The sequence below is a fragment of the Thamnophis sirtalis genome, unplaced genomic scaffold (genome assembly GCF_051295495.1).
Source record: "Thamnophis sirtalis isolate CommonGarterSnake01/CBP01778 unplaced genomic scaffold, rThaSir2_p1.2 scaffold_7, whole genome shotgun sequence".
NCBI classification, from domain to species: Eukaryota; Metazoa; Chordata; class Lepidosauria; order Squamata; family Natricidae; genus Thamnophis; species Thamnophis sirtalis.
Window position 1 is genome coordinate 73904058 of NW_028261387.1, and position 23337 is coordinate 73927394.

At 41.2% G+C, this 23337-nt stretch overlaps 1 protein-coding gene across 1 annotated transcript in view; it reads right to left on the reverse strand.

Annotated features, from left to right (window-relative positions):
- Positions 1–23133, reverse strand: part of GDAP1L1 (ganglioside induced differentiation associated protein 1 like 1) — a 61012-nt gene extending 37879 nt beyond the window's left edge. The window contains exon 1 of the mRNA XM_087720415.1: positions 22705–23133. Within this exon, the coding sequence (XP_087576541.1) occupies positions 22705–22884 (180 nt within the window). The 5' untranslated portion in view covers positions 22885–23133. The remainder of the gene's footprint in view (positions 1–22704) is intronic.
- Between the last annotated feature and the right edge of the window lie 204 nt (positions 23134–23337).

Sequence of the window (23337 nt, forward strand, 5' to 3'; positions counted from 1 at the left end):
AGCATCTCTAAAATCCTGATGACATATAATTCTTACTTTACTCAAAAAGTGAACTCTACTCACACAGAGGAAGCCTAAAAGGCCATTAATTGGTTTAAACAAGGTTCAAATTGCCCCCATTGAAAATCAAATTGCCCCCCTGTGGGGCGTGGGCCCCAGTTTGGGAACCACTGATCTACATTCTCCCTCTGTCCTCTTCCTGCTCTGTAGATGTGCACACATACATCTCTCTTTCTGGGTGTATGTCTTGTGCTTTGGAGAGCAGAGTATACCATCAGGATACCAACTTTATTCCCTTTGATAAATTTCTTCAAGAGAATTACTACAGTGGTCTCCAGTAAAGGAGGAGGAATAAGGAAGCGAGAAGGAGTTCTCCCACTTTTAAACATGGAAACAGCAACTGTCAGGTTATTTTTCTGAGCACAGATTTACTGCTTTTTCAAAAGAGCACAAGATCCATGGCCAAAACCAGCCTTTGCAACAACTCACAGGTGTAGAGTGCCTCCACACCTCTGGCTTCTCATTCAAGCAATTTGAAAGTGTGCTAAATTTTGTATGTCAAGTGCATAGTTGTACTCACTCAAACCTGTCCCACCCCATGTTAAGGAGAACAAGCAGTCATTTCTCCTCCTAGGAGAAGATAGAGGTGGTCCTTGACTTACAATTGAGCCCAAAATTTCTGTTGCCAAACGAGACAGTGAATTTTGCTCCATTTTACAACCTTTCTTGCCACAGTTGTTAAGTGAATCACTGCAATTGTTAAGTTATTAACATGATAAGCGAATCTGGGCTATCCCATTGACTTAGTTTGTCAGAAGGTTGTAAAAGGGGATCACATGACCCTGGGACGCTGCAACTCTCATCCATATAATTCCAAGAGTCCAAATTCTGATCATGTGATCACAGGAATGTTGCAACGGTCATAAGCGTGAAAAATGGTCATAGGTCACTTTTCCCCCCCCCAAAGACATTGTAACATTGAAAGTCACTAAATAAACTTGTAAATTGAGGACTGCCGGTGCTCAGTGAAAGGAAAATGAAGCCGAGGGATCCAGCAATCCTGTCAATAAATTGTTCCACATTAAAACTGTAAAGGCAGCATTACTTGCCAGCTTCATTTCTAGGGTAGGATAGAGCTTGTCCTGTAGAGAGGCAGCACAATTTATATTGACATACTTTTCCGCTGACTCAAGGATTGGTGGAATAGATCCACAGAGTCATCTCAGGAAGAATCCAGCAAGATTCTGGTCAGGGAAAAAAAGCTGAAAAACTTGAAACTTTATATGGACTTTTTTGCTGAAAGCGGAAATAAATTGCATGAAGATTTATGGGTCTGAAAATTAAGAAAGATGCAGATTAAATGAGAGTCTGAAAGGCTTTGTATAATATGTAAGAGGGAGGAGAGACCCTAACATTGTAACTATCTGTTGAAAAGAAGGTATGATGCTGTTTTACTCCTTAACTTTTTTTTTTCTTGCATTTTTCTTTCTTTCTTTTAGTTTTGATTTGTTTTTACTCTGAAAAAATAATAATTATAAATGACAATAACAATGAATAATAATCTATCAAGAGCAATTGCTGGTCACCTCGTGCTTTCTGTACAATAATCATGCACAGACCAGAGCTATCCCACAAGCCATTATTTTTCTTCCATAACCCCCAGAATAATTCTTTGACTTTTTGCAATAGTTCTCACTGCCAGAAACTACAAATCAAGATGAACAAGTCATGCTTCCCTCTGACTCACATGTTAGAGAGACTGGTATCCTACCAACATCGTCCTCATATTTCTTTTAGGCTGGACATTTTCCATAGCATTTGAGAGGAAAAGCCCAGTAGCTATGAGAATAGACAGTAGTAACCACTGTTCAATTGTAGTAAACCATAAAGCTATGGGGCTTCCAAAGGCAGAACGAAGAGCCAAAGATCAGGAAGGTAGAGTAAGGTGGATCCTCTAAGGCAGCGGTCAGCAACTAGTGGTCCGTGAGAAAATTTTGGTGGTCCGCAGAAAAATTATTTGCATTTTTTACATTGCACTAAATCAGGGGTCCTCAAACTATGACCCCTTGGCCGGATACGTGCAATGAACACTTGTGTTGCTGCAGAGAATCTCCCTCTTCGGCGTCTTTTTGTGTGGGTTGGAGGGGGGCAGAAATTCTGACTTGGGGTCTGTTTAGTCTCCTGGTGCGGGGCTTTGGGCGAAGGCTGGAGGGAAGCGGCGGTGGTGGCAAAGAGCCGGAGGGCCTTGTTCCAGTTGGACTGTATCATGGCCTGGAACTGGCTGACCATTTCAGCCTGCTGAGCCTCCAGGTGCTGGTATCTGGCTTTGCATTCCTGCAGGTCTTCCCTCTGCTTGGAAAGCCTATCTCGTAGTCCTCAGTGAGGTGCTTCTGCTGAGCTTCCTTCTCAGTCAGATCCAATTTGAATTGAGCCAGCTATTTTGCCAACTCTTTCTTGTGGTGGCTGCTTAGCTCCAACAACTACTACCTATTGGGGTCCTACGGAGCTTGGATGGGTAGGCGAGGAGTGGCGGGGAGTGAGGGACGAGTAGAGGCTGGTGAGGCACCCATTGATGTGAGTGACATCAAGTTGGCCATGCCCATCCATTAACATAACCACATAGCCATGCCCACTCAGCCAGTCATTAGGCAGATCATATTAATGGTCCATGCGATTTAAAATTATGAATTTTCCTGTTATTGTAGAGACAGCAGCCAGACTGGGTATGCTCTGTCCATTAATTAATCTCTGAGTCTACTCTTATGATGTCATCGGGCCCTTGTGGCTCCTCCCCAGTTTTCAGACTCAGTCCAACCTGGACTGGCTGTGAGAGTTGATCTCTCTTCCAAATTATTTAATTATATCTTTAATTGGTGAATTTTTCCCAAAAAAATTGTTGTTCCTTTAAATTGGTTCCTTAAATAATCCTTTATTCTACAAATTGGAGGGAAATTCAAAACTGATCTCTGGCTGCTTCTCCTCACCCGTCTGATTGCCTGCGGCCACGAGTTCACTTAAGAAGCCTGCCTTCCAATCAGATTGGCCAGCTCACGAGCTACGGTTCCACGGCTGTTTCCCCACAGTGCTCCTTGATTCTGGGCACTTGGAGGGACGCGTGACCGGCTGTTTCACACGCAGCGGTTCCAGCCGAGTCCGGTGGCCATTCTGCAGATCACCTGGCCACACTTAGTATCAGCGGCCATTTTGCGGGTCAGAAAAGCCTTCTATCAGAAAATGATCGTATCAGTTAAGGACCAATGCCCATTTAGTGGTCTCTGAGGTCCAAAAGGTTGATGACCCCTGCTCTAAGGGGACACTGCCTGCCTCCAAGCTGCAATGCTTATGCTTCAAACTGCCTATGTCCAATGGGAAAACCAGAAGCCATTAGCTCTGCTGGTCAGTGAAATAACCATGTCAGACTGGCAGCAGTAAGGAGAGTAGCCAGAGCGATGAGAAATTTCAAGGGTAATAAGGCTTTTTCAGAGTTTATTTCTGTTCCTGAAGACTGAAGTCATTCTGTGTATTAAAGATAATCTGCATGATAGAGCAGAAGGGGAGGTCCTGCCTGATAGAGCCTTCTGCTTCCTAGCAGTCTCTAAGTGTGTTGTCAGTTTTCTGGCGGAGAATAAAACCAGTTCCACCTCCGTTTTAGGCACATTTCCAGATCTGCAGCACATAGGCTTGCTACACACACTTCATCCCTCAGAATGCTCCGTAACATAAGGAGCTGCCAGGATCAGGAACTGGGGAGAAGCCATACAGGAGACATCTCCTCCGACTTTCTCCTTGTCTTCATTAACCAGACACAAGATGCAACTGTCCAACAATGGTCATAAAAGTCTTTAAAAGATCTTAAAGAGGTCTCAGAAAACATGAAACTAGGTATAGTAGTATTTGATATAGTAATATTTGCCTTGGGCAGATCATTTTAGCTTTCTTCCAGCTTCTAACCAAGTAGATAAGAGAAAAAAACAGATCTTTGTTCTTTTAGTTGGGAAAAAAAGCAGACACGATTGTAATAATTTGCTTTCAATTATTCTGAAATCTCTTTCTCTAAAGATGGAGCAGCTTCCCTTTTCTTCATTACCGTATCCAGAAAATGAAGGTTATTAGCCAATTTCCTTGAATGCAACTCTTTCCCATCAACTCCCACCCACTACCCACTCTAAAATAAGTGACCTTCTTGCCTAGCAACTACTTATTTTGACTAATTTCCTCCTGGGGATTGTTTCTGTCCTGATGACTTCCTACATATTTCTTTATTCCATATTATTTTAAACTGGGAAATACAAAAATGGGCATGGGAATGAATTCAGGCAAAGCAGCCTAGAGAAGGCAGTCGAATTCCTGAAGTGAGACCCACCCATTCCTATTGCAGGGCCCAAATTGCTGATCACATGGTCTGTGAAACTGGCATGTCACTTGCTAGTGACTGATAACAGAAGCAGGATAGGGGTTGGAGATGAAAATAGCAAATATTATATGGAATTGTCCCCCCCCCAAATAAAGCATAATATCACTTAGTAGGGTTAAAGGTTTGAACATTGAACATTGAACAAACAAGATTGAACACTGACTGTTTCACTATTTGCTTTCGGCTGCCATTGAAACGGGGAGGGGAAGTTTTAAAGTACAGGAGAGATTGTAAAAAGGGAGTTTTGTTCTCACCATCTACTGCGCATGCTGGAGATAGTGCTTGATGTTGTCAAGGCCAACCGTCCTGCCTACCAACCTGATGATGCTCTTTGAAGATGGAACTCACATGACACATAAGGGATTTGCAGATTGGACTTTGGGATGGGGTTACCAGGGGGAGGTGGTTGGGTCACATATTGATATGTATGATTTCCCGCACTTTTGCCTCAGATCTTGCTTTGCTTAGCTGCTATCTTTTCATAACCAGTAAAAGTACTCTTAATTCTGCGAAATGGAGTTAAGTGGTTTCTTTCTTGGTTGCTGAGGGAGGCCGGCTTGACAAATTTGAACATTGGGCACTAACAAAATGAAATTCAATGGTGAAAAATGCACAGGTACAGTATATATAAAGAGCCAAGGTGGCGCAGTGGTTAAATGCAGCACTGCAGGCTACTGCTAGATCAGCAGGTCAGCGGTTCAAATCTCACCGGCTCAGGGTTGACTCAGCCTTCCATCCTTCCGAGGTGGGTAAAATGAGGACCCAGATTGTTGGGGGCAATATGCTGACTCTCTGTAAACCGCTTAGAGAGGCCTGAAAGGCCTATGAAGCGGTATATAAGTCCACTGCTATTGCTATTGCTATATATATGGTACCTTGCTCAATAGTAGGGATCTAGGAACTGGGTATGTCTAGTTTAATGAAAAGAAGGACTAGGGGAGACATGATAGCAGTGTTCCAATATCTCAGGGGTTGCCACAAAAAAGAGGGAGTCAAGCTATTCTCCAAAGCACCTGAGGGTAGAACAAGAAGCAATGGGTGGAAACTAATCAAGGAGAGAAGCAACTTAAAACTAAGGAGAAATTTCCTGACAGAAAAATTAATCAGTGGAACAACTTGTCTCCAGAAGTTATGAATGCTCCAACACTGGAAATTTTTAAGAAGATGTTAGATAAACATTTGCCGGAAATGGTATAGAGTTTCCTGTCTAGGCAGGGGATTGGACTAGAAGACCTCCAAAGTCCCTTCCAACTCTCTTATTCTATTCTAAGATGTTAAAGGCCAGCAATTCCAGGCTGATCTGGCCACCGATGAGAAAGGCTAGTACTTGTAATTCAGTTGTATCTTTTGACATACACAGCTTTTCTCATCACAGAAATTTTAGAATCTAGAGTTGAAAAGTTGGGAAAGATCTTACGGGTTTGTTTTTCCAACCCTCAGAACCTAACAATATTATTGAATTTCATGATAACAGTACACATGAATAATCCACAGCACATCATTGGAGCTACAAGATTATCCTCCTAATTACTGTCTCTCCAAACTTGAATAGAAATTAGGATGAAAAACATATTTAGATCAAAGTACTTATTTAGTAAGATCTCACTCATTAATTAGCCAAAAACATCAAGAGTTCAGCATGCCTCTCTCTGCAGATCATTTAACTAAAAATTCAGTCCATATTCTTAGGCAATATAAATTGCAATTTGTCCAAAAGAATCAGGCAATCCTAAACCACAAGTACATCCACAACAACTGCTAATTAATCCACACTAATTCATTCTGAGATAAAATAATTTAATATTTTCCAATAGGCCCTTTTGTATTGGCACTTTTCTGTTTCTTTCTGAGAAATTATACGTCAATTCTGGCTTCCTTTCTTACATTCTAGCTATTATACGATAGCAGCTGATGTGCCTTGAACACTTAGCATATTTTTCCTTCCAGGTGTTGTGGCCTGACAGCAGAGCGGGCAGCAGATTCGGACAGTGAGGGGGTTGGGGAGGAACATGGGCCAGTCATGGAGTCTGGAGAAGGCTTTTATGAAGGTTCTGTGTCAAGAGGCAGAGAGGGGGCCAGAACCGTAGGCCAGCTATCAGCTGCCTTCAGAGTCATACATCAGTAAGGCAGACAAACAGCTGGAGCCTGTTCCCAGGGTATGCATACACAGAGTTACCAGATGAAGGGAACAACTAAAGAACAGGGGTCCACTTGGGAGCAAGGCCAGACAATGAATGGCCTCTCGCAGAGGAAATAAAAGAGGAATGAAGGGGGAGTGGAGTTTGCAAGAGACAATTAGTTTGTTAATTAGTTCATGACTCTCCGAGACTCCTTGCCAAGTTCTACAGATATCAGTCTGTCAGCTCTCCAAGCCAGATAAGGTCTGTGACTGTAAATCCTCCTTTGAAAGACTTTGCTGTATGTGAATGAGCAGAATTCACAGTAAATTAAATAAAGGAGTTTTTGTCAGGACAAGGAGCCTGCTTCATGTTCTTGGGAAGCCTCAGTCAGAACACTAGGTGTCACTGAATACTGGAAAATAAACAGTGTGACTGACTTAAACTGGGTTGATAAATAATGCCTTTTCCAAAGTAGTTCTGGGAACTGCAGTTCTGTGCAGAGTTGATGGCAGTGGGAACTAATCCAGAGTAGGAGGTGAAGCCTGAGTGTGAAGACAGAGAGAGCATCTTGAAACTTCTAAGATTTCTTCAGAGCCTCTGAATCTTAATCATTATCTTAAGGAAGTTGAATCTTATCAACCGTCATTGAAATTACAGTTCCCATTTGGAATTATAGAGGTGTTATAGAGGAAGCAGACTTTTGATTACATACTTGTGACCATCCTCTTAACTTTTCTGAACCTCCTGCCTCCTCCCTTGAAGAGAAAGAAAAAAGGCTCTCACTGAGTCAGACAATAGGTGACACTATTCACTAGATCCAAACACTAGATTTAGTCCTGTCCATCACTGACAAGAAAAAGTCAGCAAATTATTGCTGAAGGAATATTATGAATTCTGAAACAGTTGGTCTTTTTCAATGGCACAAATGGATAATCTTTCATTGGAATAGAATAGAATAACAGTTGGGAGGGACCTTGGAAGTCTTCTAGTCCAACCCCTTGCTCAGGCAGGAAACCCTACACCATTTCAGACAAATGGTTATCCAACATCTTCTTAAAAACTTCCAGTGTTGGAGCATTCACAACTTCTGGAGGCAAGTTGTGCCACTGATAATCTACCCTCAGGTGCTTTGGAGAATAGTTTGACTCCCTCTTCCTTGTGGCAATCCCTGAGATATTGGAACACTGCTATCATGTCTCCCCTAGTCCTCCTTTTCACTAAACTAGACATATTCAGTTCCTGCAACTATTCTTCATGTTTTAGCCTCCAGTCCCCTAATCATCTTTGTTGCTCTTCTCTGTACTGTACTCTTTCTAGAGTCTCCACACCTTTTTAACATCATGCCGACCAAAACTGAATGCAGTATTCCAAGTGTGGCCTTACCAAGGCATTATAAAGTGGTGTTAACACTTCACGTGATCTTGATTCTATCCCTCTGTTTATGCAGCCTAGAACTGTGTTGGCTTTTTTGGACATCCTGAGAATTGAGTTTGGAGTATTTTGTATGTAGAGGATGTACATACAAAATGTATGTACAAAATGTTCCTAAACTTGAGACTGCCTACTGCCAATTACCTCCTCTAGACCAATAAGATCGCATAGATTAGGCCTCCTCTGAATTCCATCAGCCAGCCAATGTCGACTGGCAACTACCCGGAGGAGAGCCTTCTTGGTGGCTGCTCCGACCCTCTGGAATGAACTCCCCGTGGAGATTCGTACCCTCACCACCCTCCAGACCTTCCGCATAGCCCTTAAAAGCTGGCTGTTCCAACAGGCCTGGGGCTAAAGACTTGTAACCCCACTCGAATGGTGTGACTGTTGTGTTTTTAACGGTGTATGACTCTATGTTTGTAACTTGTCTGTCTCCCCCCCCCCTTTAACTGTGAGCCGCCCTGAGTCCCCCCAGGGAAAAGGGCGGCATACAAATAAAGTATAAATGAAATGAAATGAATGAAATGTATTCTACCATTGATATTAAAACATGTTGTAAAGCATTGTGAAGCATTATATAAGTCTAAGTGCTATTGCATTCCTCTTGGTGTCCCAAAATGTTCCTAAACTGATTTAGAGTCAATATCATCTATGGGTTTATTTAGATATATCTGTACACTCAGAACAAAATCCAGCTACCTTAAAAGGTAAATGTTCCCCTTGCACATATGTGCTAGTTGTTCCCGAATCTAGATGACGGTGCTCATCTCCATTTCAAAGCCGAAGAGCCAATGCTGTACATGGTCATGTGGCCAGCATGACTAAATGCCAAAGGTGCACTGAATGCTGTTACCTTCCCACCAAAGGTGGTTCCTATTTTTCTACTTGCATTTTTACGTGCTTTCGAACTGCTAGATTGGCAGAAGCTGGGACAAGTAACGGGAGCTCACTCTGTTACGCGGCGCTAGGAATTCGAACCACCGAACTGCCGACCTTTCTGATCAACAAGCTCAGCATCTTAGCCACTGAGCCACTGCGTCTCTTCCTTAAATTCTGCTTAAAGCTTCCATGGCAAAAGGTTGCCATATTTTTTGTGTATCCTGATTTCAAATGTCCAAGAGTGAAAATCCTGCTATTGTGCAACATGGTTTGCCATGTAATATAGAAAGTTAAATTTAAAATGCTTCAGGGCTCAGTGTCACTCCACTCCCTCATTTCCAGAAGCTGCTGTTCAATGCTGTTTATTTCTCAGAGCTTTTAAGACACTCTGAATGCAAGCCAATTATGAGGATTTGGACTAAAGGTAATGAGATGAAATAAATGCCTCTGCACATATTATCTCAGCAAAGTGTTACTTATACGGTGACTACAGTATTGAGCATTCAAAATTATATTGGTTGCAAGGGGTTTAGAAATAGGGCAGGGTTAGCTTTCTGTCATTCTAATCTGGTAACACACCCACCCCACAAAGAAAGTTTGGGATATTGTGAAGTACTCACTTGGCTAACTCTCAAGCTAGGCAGAGAAGGAGAGGGTTAACAACCTCTACATCACAAGATGCCAGTTTTATGATATGAGAAACTTAACATCTAAAATCACAATAGGAAGTTCTGTTTTCTGAGAATTGGGGCAAGAAAATTGAGTTGTCTAAGGATCATGTGAATGTTGGAGCATAGGAGTGCTGAACCCTCTTATGGAAAGGCTCTTATGCATGGTATTTTCCCTTCCAAATCAAATTCAGGAAAAATCACTGGTGGAAAATGAAATTGGATAGTCAGTCATTGTACCAACCACTAAATCTAAGACTTTTCTTTTATCGTAGGGCTGCCCTGATTTGATGTGCTTCGTTTCTGTTATGAAGCCAATTTCACTTTGAAAATGAACTCTGAATTACGGTAGATAGTAAAATGTTGAATAAATGCTTGAATAGCTAACCATTTTAGAAGATTGAAAAATCCTTGATCCATGAAACAGCAATCATTATCTAGTTAGAATCCTGGTCTAGGAGAATTTGGTTAAATAAAGATAGAAGAATAAGAGTGATAGCATCACAGATTCATACAATTATATATGCATGTGTGTACATGTGTGTGTGTGTGTATGTGTGTGTGTATAAAATTTATTAACTGCCCATCTCATTCACAGAGGAGCTCTGAGCAGTGTACAATCCAATCAATATAATAAAATAATAAATATAGCTGGAAAAGATCTTAAAGCTCATGTAATTAACTCTCTATTCAGAATCCACTAGAAAAGGGGTGTCAAACGTGCGGCTTACGGGCCAGATGTGTCATGTGCTGTCTCCCACCCAGTTTAGCGAAGGGGAAAGAAGTACGTCGCATGATGCTGCTGTGATGACGCGGGTTTGACACCACTGCCCTAGAACATCTCTAATAAGTTACTATCTAGCTTGTTTGAAGATGTCTAATGAGAAAATACTAGCACTTAATATGCCAGCCAATTCCATAACTCATACAGTCAGGAAGTTTCTCCTGATGATGATCCTGAATATGCTTCCTTGTAATTTTAACCAACTGATTTTGATTTGTGGAGTCCCAGTTCCTGGAAACTCTGCAGACTTGGATTAGGAGAAACCATCTCCAACTAAATCTACTTTTCCCATTTGCAGAGCTGGGGCGGATGTGGCCTGTGCGTGGCACAGTCCGTGGGCTGCCAGTTTGACAGCCCTATCTTAGACTTACTGATTTTGCTTGAAGAGCAGGTGGCAACTGTGGCTAAAGGGGTCTCTGTCAGGTACACCAGTGGCACCCTTTCTTGGGACAAGAAGCCCTTCAGTGGTCACTCATGCTTTAGTCATCTGAAAGCTTCACTACTATAATGCACTGCAAGTGTTCTTGAAAACCCCACAGAAGCTCCAGCTGTTCCAGGATGCAACAGTACCGGCGGTGACGGCATATCTTCATATGCCCATATGATATCTCTGTCCATGAGCTGCACTGGTTGCCAGTCTGTTTCTACATATAATTCAAGGTTCTGTTTATTACCTATAAAGCCCTACAAGGCATAGGGCCAGGTTATTTGAGAGGATCCTATCGCCCATCGTTTCTTCCTTGTGATGGCAGAGTTGGCACACTCCAAGACTTTTCAATTAAACAGTGTTTTCTATTGGTACCCAGGAGGCATGCATTTCCTGTCATAGCAATAGCACTTAGACTTATATACCGCTTTACAGCCTTCTCTAAGTGGTTTACAGAGTCAGCATATTGCCCCCAACAATCTGGCTGCTCATTTTACACACCTCAGAAGAATGGGAGGCTGAGTCAACTTTGAGCCTGGTGGGATTGAACTGCCAAATTGCAGGCAGTCAACAAGTCAGCAGTACTGTACTCTAACCACTGCACCACCAAGGCCCATGATCCCTTCCAATATGGTCATAGTCCCTGCTCTTTAAAAAGAGACCCTCCTGTGGAAATCTGCATGGCTCCATATCTTGAAGATCTAGATGTATTCCCAGATTTTGGGATGAGACAATTGTGGCCCCTTGGTAAACTTGTTTTTTTCCCCCTTTCATATTGTGTTTAGATCTCATCTTGGGTTTGGTTTGCCTTAGCTTTTAATTTATTATTTGTGATCTGGCCAGATTCAGTTGGAGTTGGGTAATGTCCAAATTGAATTACAAGAGATAGCTAAATGATTACATTCTAGAAAAAGTCTTTAATCTAGAACCTTCTTGAAATGTCAAGACTCAAAATTGCTAGGACAGATGCTAACTAGGAATTCTAGGAGTTGAAGGTTTCAGACATTCATGGAAATCTTTTGTAAGGACCATGTTCAGTGCTGCTGTATATGCACAACATATGTGTTGCTAATTATATATTCATATTCTGATTCCTATTCATTGTAGGCTGTCTTGATTTTGATATGGCCAAAAACCGATGATACATTAACAGTATTTGGGCCAGTAAAATTAGAGAAAATGTGGTTTCTCAAAGCTTCATTTGGAAACATAATCATCACAATCCTAAGAAACTTTAATACATCTCTGCCTTGTAACATGGCACAAAAACCAATAGAAGCACCTGCAGAAGCAAAATAAAATGAAAAGGCAACCGTTTAACCATTTTTCTATTTGTATTAAGCAGTCATAGCAACCTACCTGCGACCGTATTAGGTAAACCCTACTGAAGGCAATTCATAACTAGCATTGACTATTTTAGTCTAAAATATCAAGGTATAGATAACAAAACATGCTTATCAAATGTTTTTAAAATGATAGCTTGCTTAATGGGAAATAATGGGCTAGTTTATTAGAAAGCTAAAATTAATTCAGGCTTATAATATTAGTTGTTAATTTATACACAGAGCTCTCAATTTAGGATATAATTAAGGATAAGGGAAAGAAACTAATTAAGCACTTTCCTCCTTGTATTTTTCCGTTATTGAGAAGTGACAATTGCCTTGAAGTACTGATCTTGAGATTACCTGTAATTATATATTGACTAGAGATGTTTCATGCATATTTAATGGGAGAAAGATACATTTATTGGGTCTAACCCCATTGTTTTATTTTACAATTCATTCCACTCTGCTTCCCTGTATTCCTGTACTCCACTGTTTCTCAATCTTGGCAACTTTAAGGTGTGTGAACTTCAACTCTGAGAATTCACAAGCCAGAATTCCCATACATTTTAAAGTTGCCAAGGTTGAAAAATATTGCTGTGCTCACCAAAGTAAAATTGAAGTACATTTTTCAAGTAGAACCTCATTCCATTTCCTTTGGCAATACTTGGGTACTATAACATGGCTGGCATGAAACTCAACTGATGAGTGACGTGCGGTGAGGTTTATTGCTGTTGAGGCACTGACACAGTGGTGGGTTTCAAATTTTTTTAGACTTGTGGACTTCAACTCCCAGAATTCCACAGCCAGGCATGCTCAGTTCTGATTTAAAGTGACAGAATTTGTTTTTCTCCTTTGCAAAATAAGTTTCCTTCTTTCTTTTTCTTTTTCTTCTCCCTTCCCCTCCTTCCTCCCTCTCTTTCTCCTTCCCCCCTCTCAAACACACACACACACACACACACACACACACACACACACACAAGTTGGATTGGACTATCTCTCCTACCCCCTTTCCTCTCTCACTCAAACAAACTCTCTCTCAAACAAACACACACACACACACACACACACAAAGTTGGATTGGAGGGATTCAGGGAGACTACAGGAGGAGACAGGAAGCCGTTCAAATAGCCATATTGGAGCACACACACTTTCCCCCAGCTCCGGAAGGATCCAGCCCAACTTCACTGATTACAGGTTTGAAAAGACAACGTGGCTCTGCCTGCAATCAAACTACACTTGGGGAGGGAGAGCACTTCCCTCCAGCCTTTGTCCAAAGCCCCGCACCAGGAGAATGAAGTTTGAATTCCTCCCCCTCCCTCCGACTCACATGTACCTTCTCCAGCTGTTTCAGAGAGGATTTCAACTCTGCTCTTGCCTGTCATCATGAAAAGAAAAAAAAAATGTAAAAGGAAAAAGGCGAGAGTTGAGGTCAGGCTGAGCTAGTTGCTGCCTCACCGTGGATGACTCTGCTTAACTGTTTAAAAAAGCCTCTAAAAAGTGCCCTCTACAGGAGGAGGCAGGAAAATGACGTGCTTCACCTACGTCAGGAATTTTTAGGCTTTTAACCCTTGCTTAACTCTGCTCGAGTGATCATAAAATGCCTAAAGTCAGACTAGATGAGGCACGGCATTCTCCTGCCTCCTTCTGTAGAGGGTGATTTTTTAGAGGCTTTTTTAAACAGTTAAGCACTAAGCACAGTCATCCATGGTGACTCTGGCAGCAACTAGCTCAGCCTGACCTCAGCTCTTGCCTTTTTCCTTTTACATTGTTTTTCTTTTCATGATGACAGTGGTGAGGCTCTGCCTCCCCTGACTGCACGTCACTGCAACTGATGAACAAAACTATTTCTGGTACATAGTTAAATTATGGGAATTTGCTGATTTGAACGGTCTCAGCAAAATTGTGGAGGACCAGAGCCATAGTAGCCATTGTTCATGATAGATAAATGGACTTTTTGGTCCTCCAAATGTATAGTTATGAAACTAATGGAAAAATCCCATTATCTCTTTGAGGGCTTTTTTGAAATAATTACCAGTCCTAAATAGAGTTGTGGACTAGATGGTACTTGATTGGCTCCAATAGGACTCTTCTGAATTTCTTAAGCTGATAAAAATCCTTCAGTTCATTTTAATTTTCATTTATATTATTCTGGGTTGTTTTTAATTTTACACATATTTAGATGACAGCAACTAGTTTCCTCAAAAAATTGACATCACTTCATGAAATGGCAGGTTGTCATTCATTACCTTTACTCAGATTAAGTGGAATACAGTGTTAGAAAATCTCAAACAATGTTTGATATTTGATGAAAATTGAGTGTTATATAAATAAAACAAATAAAACATGAAAAAAATGTGAACAATGACAAACTAAATTTTAGAATAATAGAAGAAACCTAGAACTGGAAGGGGGCATTTAAGTAATCAAGCTCAGCTTCCTAGTGAAAGAAGCATCTTTGATAGATGAATGCCTGCTTACGTTGGAGCGGAGCCCACCTTGGAGTAATAGGCTACATTGTGGAAGTGTTTTGTTAGGAATATTTTGTTAGAATATTCATGACCGGGAGAGACATGATAACAAGGTCAGCCAATGAATAGGCATAGCAACTAAATCAGCCAATGGGAGCTTAATCAGATCTGAGTCTCTGCTGAGAATCGAAACTGAAACTACTCTTGTCTGCTCTGAACTCTGAAATGAAACTAACTGTTCTCTTCTGTTTGTGTTCTGCTTGTAACTTCTACCACGTTGAAAGAATCTATTGGTATTGCACATTTATTCATCTGTTATTATGTACATAAAGAAGTTAATGAATCCAGCTGAATCAGTTATCTGTGTGTGCTTTCTGGATTTGATTTTTCTACAGCAAACTCTGATAGATTTTCCTGACATTCTGACAGAATCTGACTTTTTGAAACTTAAATCCATTATACCTTGGTACACTGAGATGATACAGAAATTGTCTTGACCTTCTCTGAGACATTCTTTCATCATTTGAAGAGGGCTTTCATATCTCCACTTTTTCATCTATCTCATAAGAGGTGTTAGTCTCTTATCAGCCTCATTGCCCATCCCCAAAATTCCTCAGATTCTCTGAAACCTAAGCGTGGATGCAATGCTTGAACACTGAACTGACAATAAAAGTATACACTGGAACATACACTTCTCCTATGATTTGAAAAACATTCTTCTGATGTTGTAGGCTGGCATTGCCTTTGCCTTTTTTCACACCACTGACGCATAGTTTGCAATTAGTTCCTGTTCCAAGATCTTTTTATAAATACTGTTACTAAGCCAGGAACACTCATCTTACAGCTGTGTACATTTTCTTTCCTTAAGTAGATCTTTGCCTTTGTCTCAAAATTTCTAATACTATTATTATGGTTGGTTGAACAGTCAACTAGATGTTTAGACTGGATTTGGCATTTTTGTCCGCCTATCAAGTTCTTCCCAAAGACCTGAGACAAACAAATACTGTTGTTTAATAATATTAAAAGTATTATCAAAGATTGTAAGCTGTTCCAAGTAAAACTGCCTTTTGCAATTGACTGGTGATTATTTTTTCCAATGCCAAAGAAAGTGATGCTCCAGATGTTTTGGGATTGTATCCAATATGGCTAATACCATTGGTACTATATTTGCTTTCTTTTGCCATAATCATTCTACTCCTATTTGCGGATTTTTATATATTGTGGTTTTCTCTAATATCTTTTCTTCTATTCTGCTGTTTCCAGTGACTGCCACATCCACTATCCAGGTTTTTTGTCTGAATAAGAATCATATTGCTGGTTTAATAAATATCAACAATAAAACAAGATTAAAAGGTTTGAAACAGTTGGAACACTGGATAAGGAGGAGGATAAGGAGATTTCAAAGAAATTAAAATAATTATGTCTCTTTTTGTCATAGAAGGTGTAAGATAATGCCAATACCTAAACTGATAATCTTAGGGAATCTAAACTTTATAGTAGATATAAAGATCTGGAAACATTCTTATGACTAAAATAACCTGCTTTTTAAAAAGTGGTGTACCATAATTAATGGGTGTGGGCAGCTGATATATTAATAACACTAGACTGGGGTAATCAATAATTTTGAGTTCTATTTTATTAAGTTGACAGATTTTAAGAGAAAAGCAGTGTTTAATTCTTAATTTTACACCATAAAGAAACCTACCAAAGTTTTTCAGGTGTTTGGGGAAAAAACCAGAAAAGAATCAGAAAGATTGATGCTCCTTACCCCATGTGATCTATGCATTCTGTAAAAGAGCTGCTATAGAATTAGAATTAGAATTTTATTATTTGTATGCCGCCCTTCTCCGGGAGGACTCAGGGCGGCAAACAATTCAAGGGGGAAAAAGGGGAACATAAAAAACAAAATACAAATAATAAAAATAAACAACAGTCGCACAACCATACATGTCGAGAGGGGAGGGAACTCATCACCCCCAGGCCTGCCGGCAAAGCCAGGTTTTGACGGCTTTTCGGAAGGCCTGGAGAGAGGTGAGGGTCCGAATCCCTGCGGGGAGTTCATTCCAGAGGGCCGGAGCTGCCACAGAGAAGGCCCTCCCCCGGGTAATAGCCAGGTGGCATTGGCTGGTAGATGGCACCCGGAGGAGGCCAACCCTGTGAGATCTAATGGGTCTGTGGGAGGTAATTGGCAGCAGGCGGTCTCTCAAGTACCCAGATCCAATACCATGAAGGGCGTGTCCAAGGGGTCTCCAGCCTCGGCAACTTTAAGACTGGCTGGGGAATTCCGGGAGTTGAAGTCCTCCAGGCTTAAAGTTGGCAAGATTAGAGACTCCTGCTATAGTCTATAAGGCACCAGGTTGCAGAACTATACTCACTGCCTGTTCACCACTGAAAACAAGTAAACAGCAAGTCCAGATGAACCATTTAAGAGTTCTATTAGGAACTCTAATATGAGATTGCTGATCTTCTAACAAGAACAAGAACAATATGGTGCTGTATCAGAAGTCTCAAATATTGTAAGATGGTTATTTTAAAAAGATCTCTGGGAGTTCTGGAACATACAGCTTAATTTCTGTTCTGGGTGGCTTGGTAGAAAGCATTTTCCAAACTAGTGAGATAAATCTTGCCAAAGCAAAATTAACATGATCTTTGTAAACATAAGCCCTTTCTCACAACTCTTTTATATGGTACTTTGAGTACTTCCAATAAAGTGTTCAAAGGCTTCATCTGAACAAATGTAACTTCATGGAGTAAAAGAAGACATTCTCTTATGAATGACTGATTTACAAAACTGAGATTACGATCAAATAATGTTTGAACTGGAAAGATACTAATACTGGGATCCCCAAGGATTTTTGCCATGTGTAATGATTATTTTAGGGTGATTAAAACATGGACCAATAGGAAACTTTAATAAGAATAGACATCAACATTTTAAAATCAATGCAATTGTAAGCCAAAATAAACTGATGCACACTGGAGTAAGAAGCCCTATCTATAGATAGTGGTGGGTCATGAAATGGCTACCAGAAGAAACCTAGCTTGATATGTTGCTAGAGAATAGTATTAGGCTACTTTTAACAATGTAAATCTCACACTAGACACCACTACAGCAACAACTGTACTGTGAAGCCTATAAATATATACGGTTCCACCACAAAACCACGTTCGACTAAAGGGCGCTCGACGAAACCACGTAGCTGACGTCATCACAGGGTGACAACAGCGCGGAGACAGAAGCACGCTGTAAACACTAAACCTAAAATTAACCCCTAAACCTAACCCTAAACCTAACCCTTAACCTAACCCTAAACCTAACCCTTAACCTAACCCTTAACCTAACCCTAAACCTAAACCTAACCCTAACCCTTAACCTAACCCTAAACCTAACCCTAAACCTAACCCTTACCTTAACTTGAATCAGCTTGCTTTCAAAGCGCTAGTTAAAGCGCCCTTCTTTCTCCGCGCTCGCTGTTGTCGCCCTGTTGATGATGTCAGCGACGTGGTTTAATTGGGCGCGCTTTAGTCGAGCGCGGTTTTGTCGTGCCACGAATATATACAGACAATACAGAACATACTAGTACTCAGTAATTGCCTCTTAGCAATGATATTGTAAGACTGAAGAAGTTTCAAAAGATAGAACCAAAATACTTAAAAGACTAGAGAATTCTGTAGAAAAAAGTTACAGTGTTTGGGATTTTTGTGAAGAAATGTTAAAATCTGAAGTTTGTTCAACCTAGAAGAAAGGCAAATTAAGAAGACATAAAAGGTGCAGTGGAGTATGGAGATAGCCTTGAAGAAAAATATATGTCACTACAGCCACTACAAAGACATCTACCATATTTTTCAGAATATAAGACACAACTTTTCCCCTCAAAAAAGAGTGTAGAAATGGTGCGTCTTATACACCGGATACAACCGATTTTGGCCGCCTGAAGCCCTGCCCCCGCATCCCATTTTTGTGAAAAATGAGTGAAAAATGGGGCATTTTTGCCTTCCCCCACCCCACAGAAGCACTCTGCAGGCTTCAGCAGGGCTGGAGGAATGGGAAAATGCCCCCGTTTTGGTGTTTTTGCTCTCCCCCAGCCCCTGCAGAATGCTCCTGGGGGCTGAGGGGGCCGAGGAGGACAAAAACTTTTTTTCTTACTTACCACTTTGAAATCTTGGTACATCTTATCCCCCCCCCCCCCCGCGTCTTATAGTCCTAAAAATACAGTAATTAGCCTGAAGAGACAGGAGAACTGAGGAAGAAGCTTGGGAATAACTTGCTTGACTCTCTTCAGTATAAGAGGGAAAGAAAGAGACTCTCTGCCTGGTTTCCAGCAACAATAGAATTTTAGTAGTACTTTCAGAGTTTGTTTCCTGATCTGGTCTGCCTCAAGAGGTTAATAATATAGATTTATAAACTTATGTATGACAATGTTTCTGAACCTTAACAACATCAATATGTGTAGATTTCAACTCTCCTTTTCAATTCTGGGAGCTGAAGTCCACACATCTTAAAGTTGCCAAGGTTGAGAGACACTTATGTAGAGAAAAAAAGATTATTTCCTAGTGCCTATGACATCCAGTAATGGAATATTGTTTCAGGTGTGGATTGGGTCATTGGGCTTGCCCCATAGAAGGATTTGACTGGGTCAGTTGCTCTCTCTCAACTTAACCTATTTTTTTTGTGGGGGTGGTGGTGGCTTCTTTGGGAGGTAAAATCCCACACACTGTCTAGGTTCCATTGAACTGCCAGAGGAAAGAAAATGTGTAACTATTGTCACTATCATGCGATGAAGTTAGATAATGGGAATTTCAGGAAAGAGAAAAGGGAATGATTTCTTTGCACAGTTCGTAATTAAAATACTGAATTCCATTGCACAAGATATAAGGGTAGATACTAATTTGGATGGCTTTAAAGGCACAAGGAACACAGGGGGTAATAGATGGTGGTCATAATGGTTATATGCTTTTCATATGGAGGCCAGTAAAGGTTTCAATACCCATTGTCAAGAAATATAAACAAATGTGCTATTGTAGTAGTTGCATTCTCTTTGTGAGTTTCTGTTTGGCATCTGGTTGCTGCAAACTGTTGGATAGGATAATGTTTTGTTCTAGTACAGCACTGTTCCTATAGAATCATAGAACAGTAGGGTTGGAAGGGACCACAAGGCATATATAGGAAAATCAATTAAACAAGGCATAAGAGGTGGCTGGCCAAGCTCTTCTTTAAAATCTTCAGAGATGGAGCACCAGAGCCTCCATAGCAGACTATTACACTGTTATAGAGATATTATCATCAGAAAGTTTTTCCTTACATTTAAAGAAAATCTAGGTAACTCTAACTTACACCCACTATTCCTTGTTCTTATATATGTGGACACAGGAAATATTCCTTGGGCAATTTCTCTATGTACCTGAACACAGCATATCCCAGTGATGGTTAACCTTTTTGGTGCCAAGTGCCCAAAGCAAATGCATGCATACATGCTCCAACCCCCCAAATGGAATGTGAGCGCCCCCGGCGCATATGACCTGTCCTTGTGTGCATGTTCCCTGCACACGCACCCAGCTTCTCCTAAAAAGGAGGCTTTTCAGGCCCAAAACGGGGCATGGGGGAGACCTCACAATCTCCACAATTTCTCTCCCCAGCGCATCCAAGCTTCCTCTTACATTCCTGCCATGGAAAGGCACCTGCGGAGAGTGGAAACTGCAGAAATCGGGGAAGGCACAGACAGTAGAAATGCAGGACAAAGTTAGTGTGCGCTGGGGGCAGAAAGGTAGGGTGCGCTATGGGGGAACACTGCAGAGATCGGGGAAGACCCCACCCCATGAATGAGTGGCAGAGAACTGAAGACCAGCTGGCTGGCAGGAGCTGCACCCCAGCTCAGTGGTGGGGTGACACCTGGCGTGCTCGCAGAGAGGGCTCTGTGTGCCACCTGTGGCACATGGGCCATAGGTTCACCATCATGGGCATATCCCATCTTGTTTACTTTAATGTGGCATTTACTATGAAAAAAACTTAAACCGTGAAACCAAATTTCTTGTTTTTAAACCCAGGTTCTAAATTTACTGGAATTCCCTGAAAGCTTGCTAGATATTTTTGGCATGTTAGAAAATAGGTAACGGTGTTGGGGCTTTTCAGATGACATCACTCAAGTCTTTTTTTAAAAAAAAAATAATAATTCCTGTTTGTACAAAACTAGCTCATTATTTGTAGCCATATTTCTTTCCAAGTTCTTTATCTCCAAAATATATATTCCACAAATTAGATAGTTCAACCACAAATTTTAAAATGTTTAAATAAATATTATGGTTCTAAAATAATTGGAATAGCTTATTTCTGTCACAGGCATTGAGTTTGGAGGTTGTAGAAACCAAACATTCTTGAGACAAAAATTCAGCTGCAATATGTGGAATCTATAGGGAAAAATCTATAAATAAATCTATAAATCTATAGGGAATCAGCTATACAAACATATTCTCTTTCCCTCTCCTTCCACTCCTCCATCTCTCTCCCCCCTTCCCCCCTTCTCTTTCTGCATGTATTGATTGTTTCTACAGAAAAGGTTATTTTTTATTTGTTAAGAGAACATTGTTTTAGGTACTGAAAACTTCAATTTTTTTGCCCTGGCCATGGTACTGAAACAAGGAAGGAGTATTGTGGGATTTATTATTTCATAGCTTTTTTCAGATATCTGTCTGCAGCCCCATACATGATCTGTTGCTTTTATTGGCAGACACCCTGAAGGGGTGAAGGGTGGGTGGGGGTATGACAAAGAAAGCTCTTCAAATGTTCCGATTCCACCAGGATGTAACTTTTGCACTCATAGGCTGCTAAAAGAACGAGACTTCTTTTCTTATCATGCTGTTAATGCAATTAAATAAAGAGAACTCTAATATGAAGCACAGTCTGAATCCATATTATATACTACATATATCATGCTTATGCAGCATAATCTAAGATTGCATCGGGAACGCAACATCTGCTTTTCAGACAGAGAGAATTCTTGGAAAGCCGTTGAAAAACACAAAGAAACACACACACACAGACAGAGATACCCTGTGTGTGTGTGTGTGTGTGTGTGTGTGTGTGTGTGTGTGTGTGTGTGTAGGGGAAGGCCTGTCAGAAATCAGTGGTGCATGTTTAGTACTGGCCCTTTAATTGTTCAATCTTCTGTCTCTGGAGCCCCATCAATTCTGACAGAGGTGGGGCTAATTCTAGATTAGTTGTAGAAAAGCATGTATGAGTAGCTCCTTAACTGTTTCCTTCCCAGACATGGAGACAAAGACCTAAAGAAAATACTTCAACGGAGATGTTTTACAATGTAAGAAAAAGAGGCAAAATCCTCTGAAATAAAAGAAGACAACGCCTAGGTTGTTTTTGAAGCTCAGGAAGTACAAAGCAGTCCTTATGAATCATGGATCCAAAGGTTTCTCTAGGGCCCACTGACCCCTTCCCTCCAAAGCATGAATTCTATTGTAGGAAGGAAGGAGCAACCTTATATCTGGACAAAACTGCCATTTATATAGCTCCGATATATTACAAATCCCAGTGAAATGGCTGCAGTATGCCGGATATGCATGGCTGTGCAAAATAAAGGTCAGGATTCCCAAAGGCAAATGCTTCTAGTTTCAACCTTTGTAACAAAAGCCTGAACAGAATAGCTCCAAGAGTATATCTGTGGGTTTTTTTTGGGGGGGGGGGGATTCCAAGAAAAAGCCTAGCACTTACAAGTACTGCAGTGTCAGAAGTAAAGAGCTGGTTGGGGATAGTGTGACCCTTTCACACATAAATACAGAATCTCCAGTCCTAACATGCCTGCCTCCATTCCGTTACCTGCAAACAATTCATTTTTCTAGGCTGTTCTCTCTCTCTTCCCATTCATTCAGAAGACTAAACAAGCTGTCAAACAAACGCTTCTCCAAATACATCATGGAAATCTGACCTGAAAATCAAGACAGAGACACATTTGCTCCCTTCCACCCACGCTTGGCAAATATTGTTGCAATGGTAAAAACACGGAGACCAAGCACAGGCGTTTGCTTCAACTCCCTATCTCCAACTGTTCCCCCAGGAAAAATAAAGCAGCCACCTTCTCCCCACCCCACCCTACCCCAGCCTCATAATCTTAACCCCCTAGAATGCAAAGGGAATCATATTGGCTAGCAAGCCCTTCTTCAGTCCAGCAAAGCATTTTACCTTCTGTGAGCTGAAGGATTGGGTCCAGTGATACAGAACCAGCCTGTCCTTGGACCTGAAGGCAGGGTGTGTTGGATCCCGATTCTCCTCAACCTCCGTGGATTTGCCTGCATCATTCTCCAGCGCTGAAATGGGCCACCAGCTGCAGTTTGTGGCAGTAATATTGTTGGGAGTCGCCATGACAGCCCCAGCTTATGGAAGAAGAGAAGCAAAAGGAAGCTGCAGCTGCTGTGTGGTCAGACCATCCGATGGGCTCATAGAAATACCTTTGTCGTTGGAACCAAGAGGGTGGGATTTCATTACTCTGTCTGGACTGGCAAAGGGAGCCCAGGTCAGCAAGATCCAAAGCAGCACCGCTCCAAATGAAGCGATGCTCTCTACGCTCCTATACAACCATGAAAAGGATGCAGTGAAGGAACACTGATGCGCTGCATTGTGCCAATCACAACACGATAGACTCTCTCTGCCACCTGGTGGTGGTTGTAGATTAACAGGTCTGAAAAAGCAGTTGTCAAAATATATAGAACTGTGGGAAATGTAGGATGTCATTCTACTGTTTTGGCCAGATCCAGAATTCTAATGTCTGATGCTAAAGACTGAATATTCAGATTATGGATACTTTCTGCTTAAGGT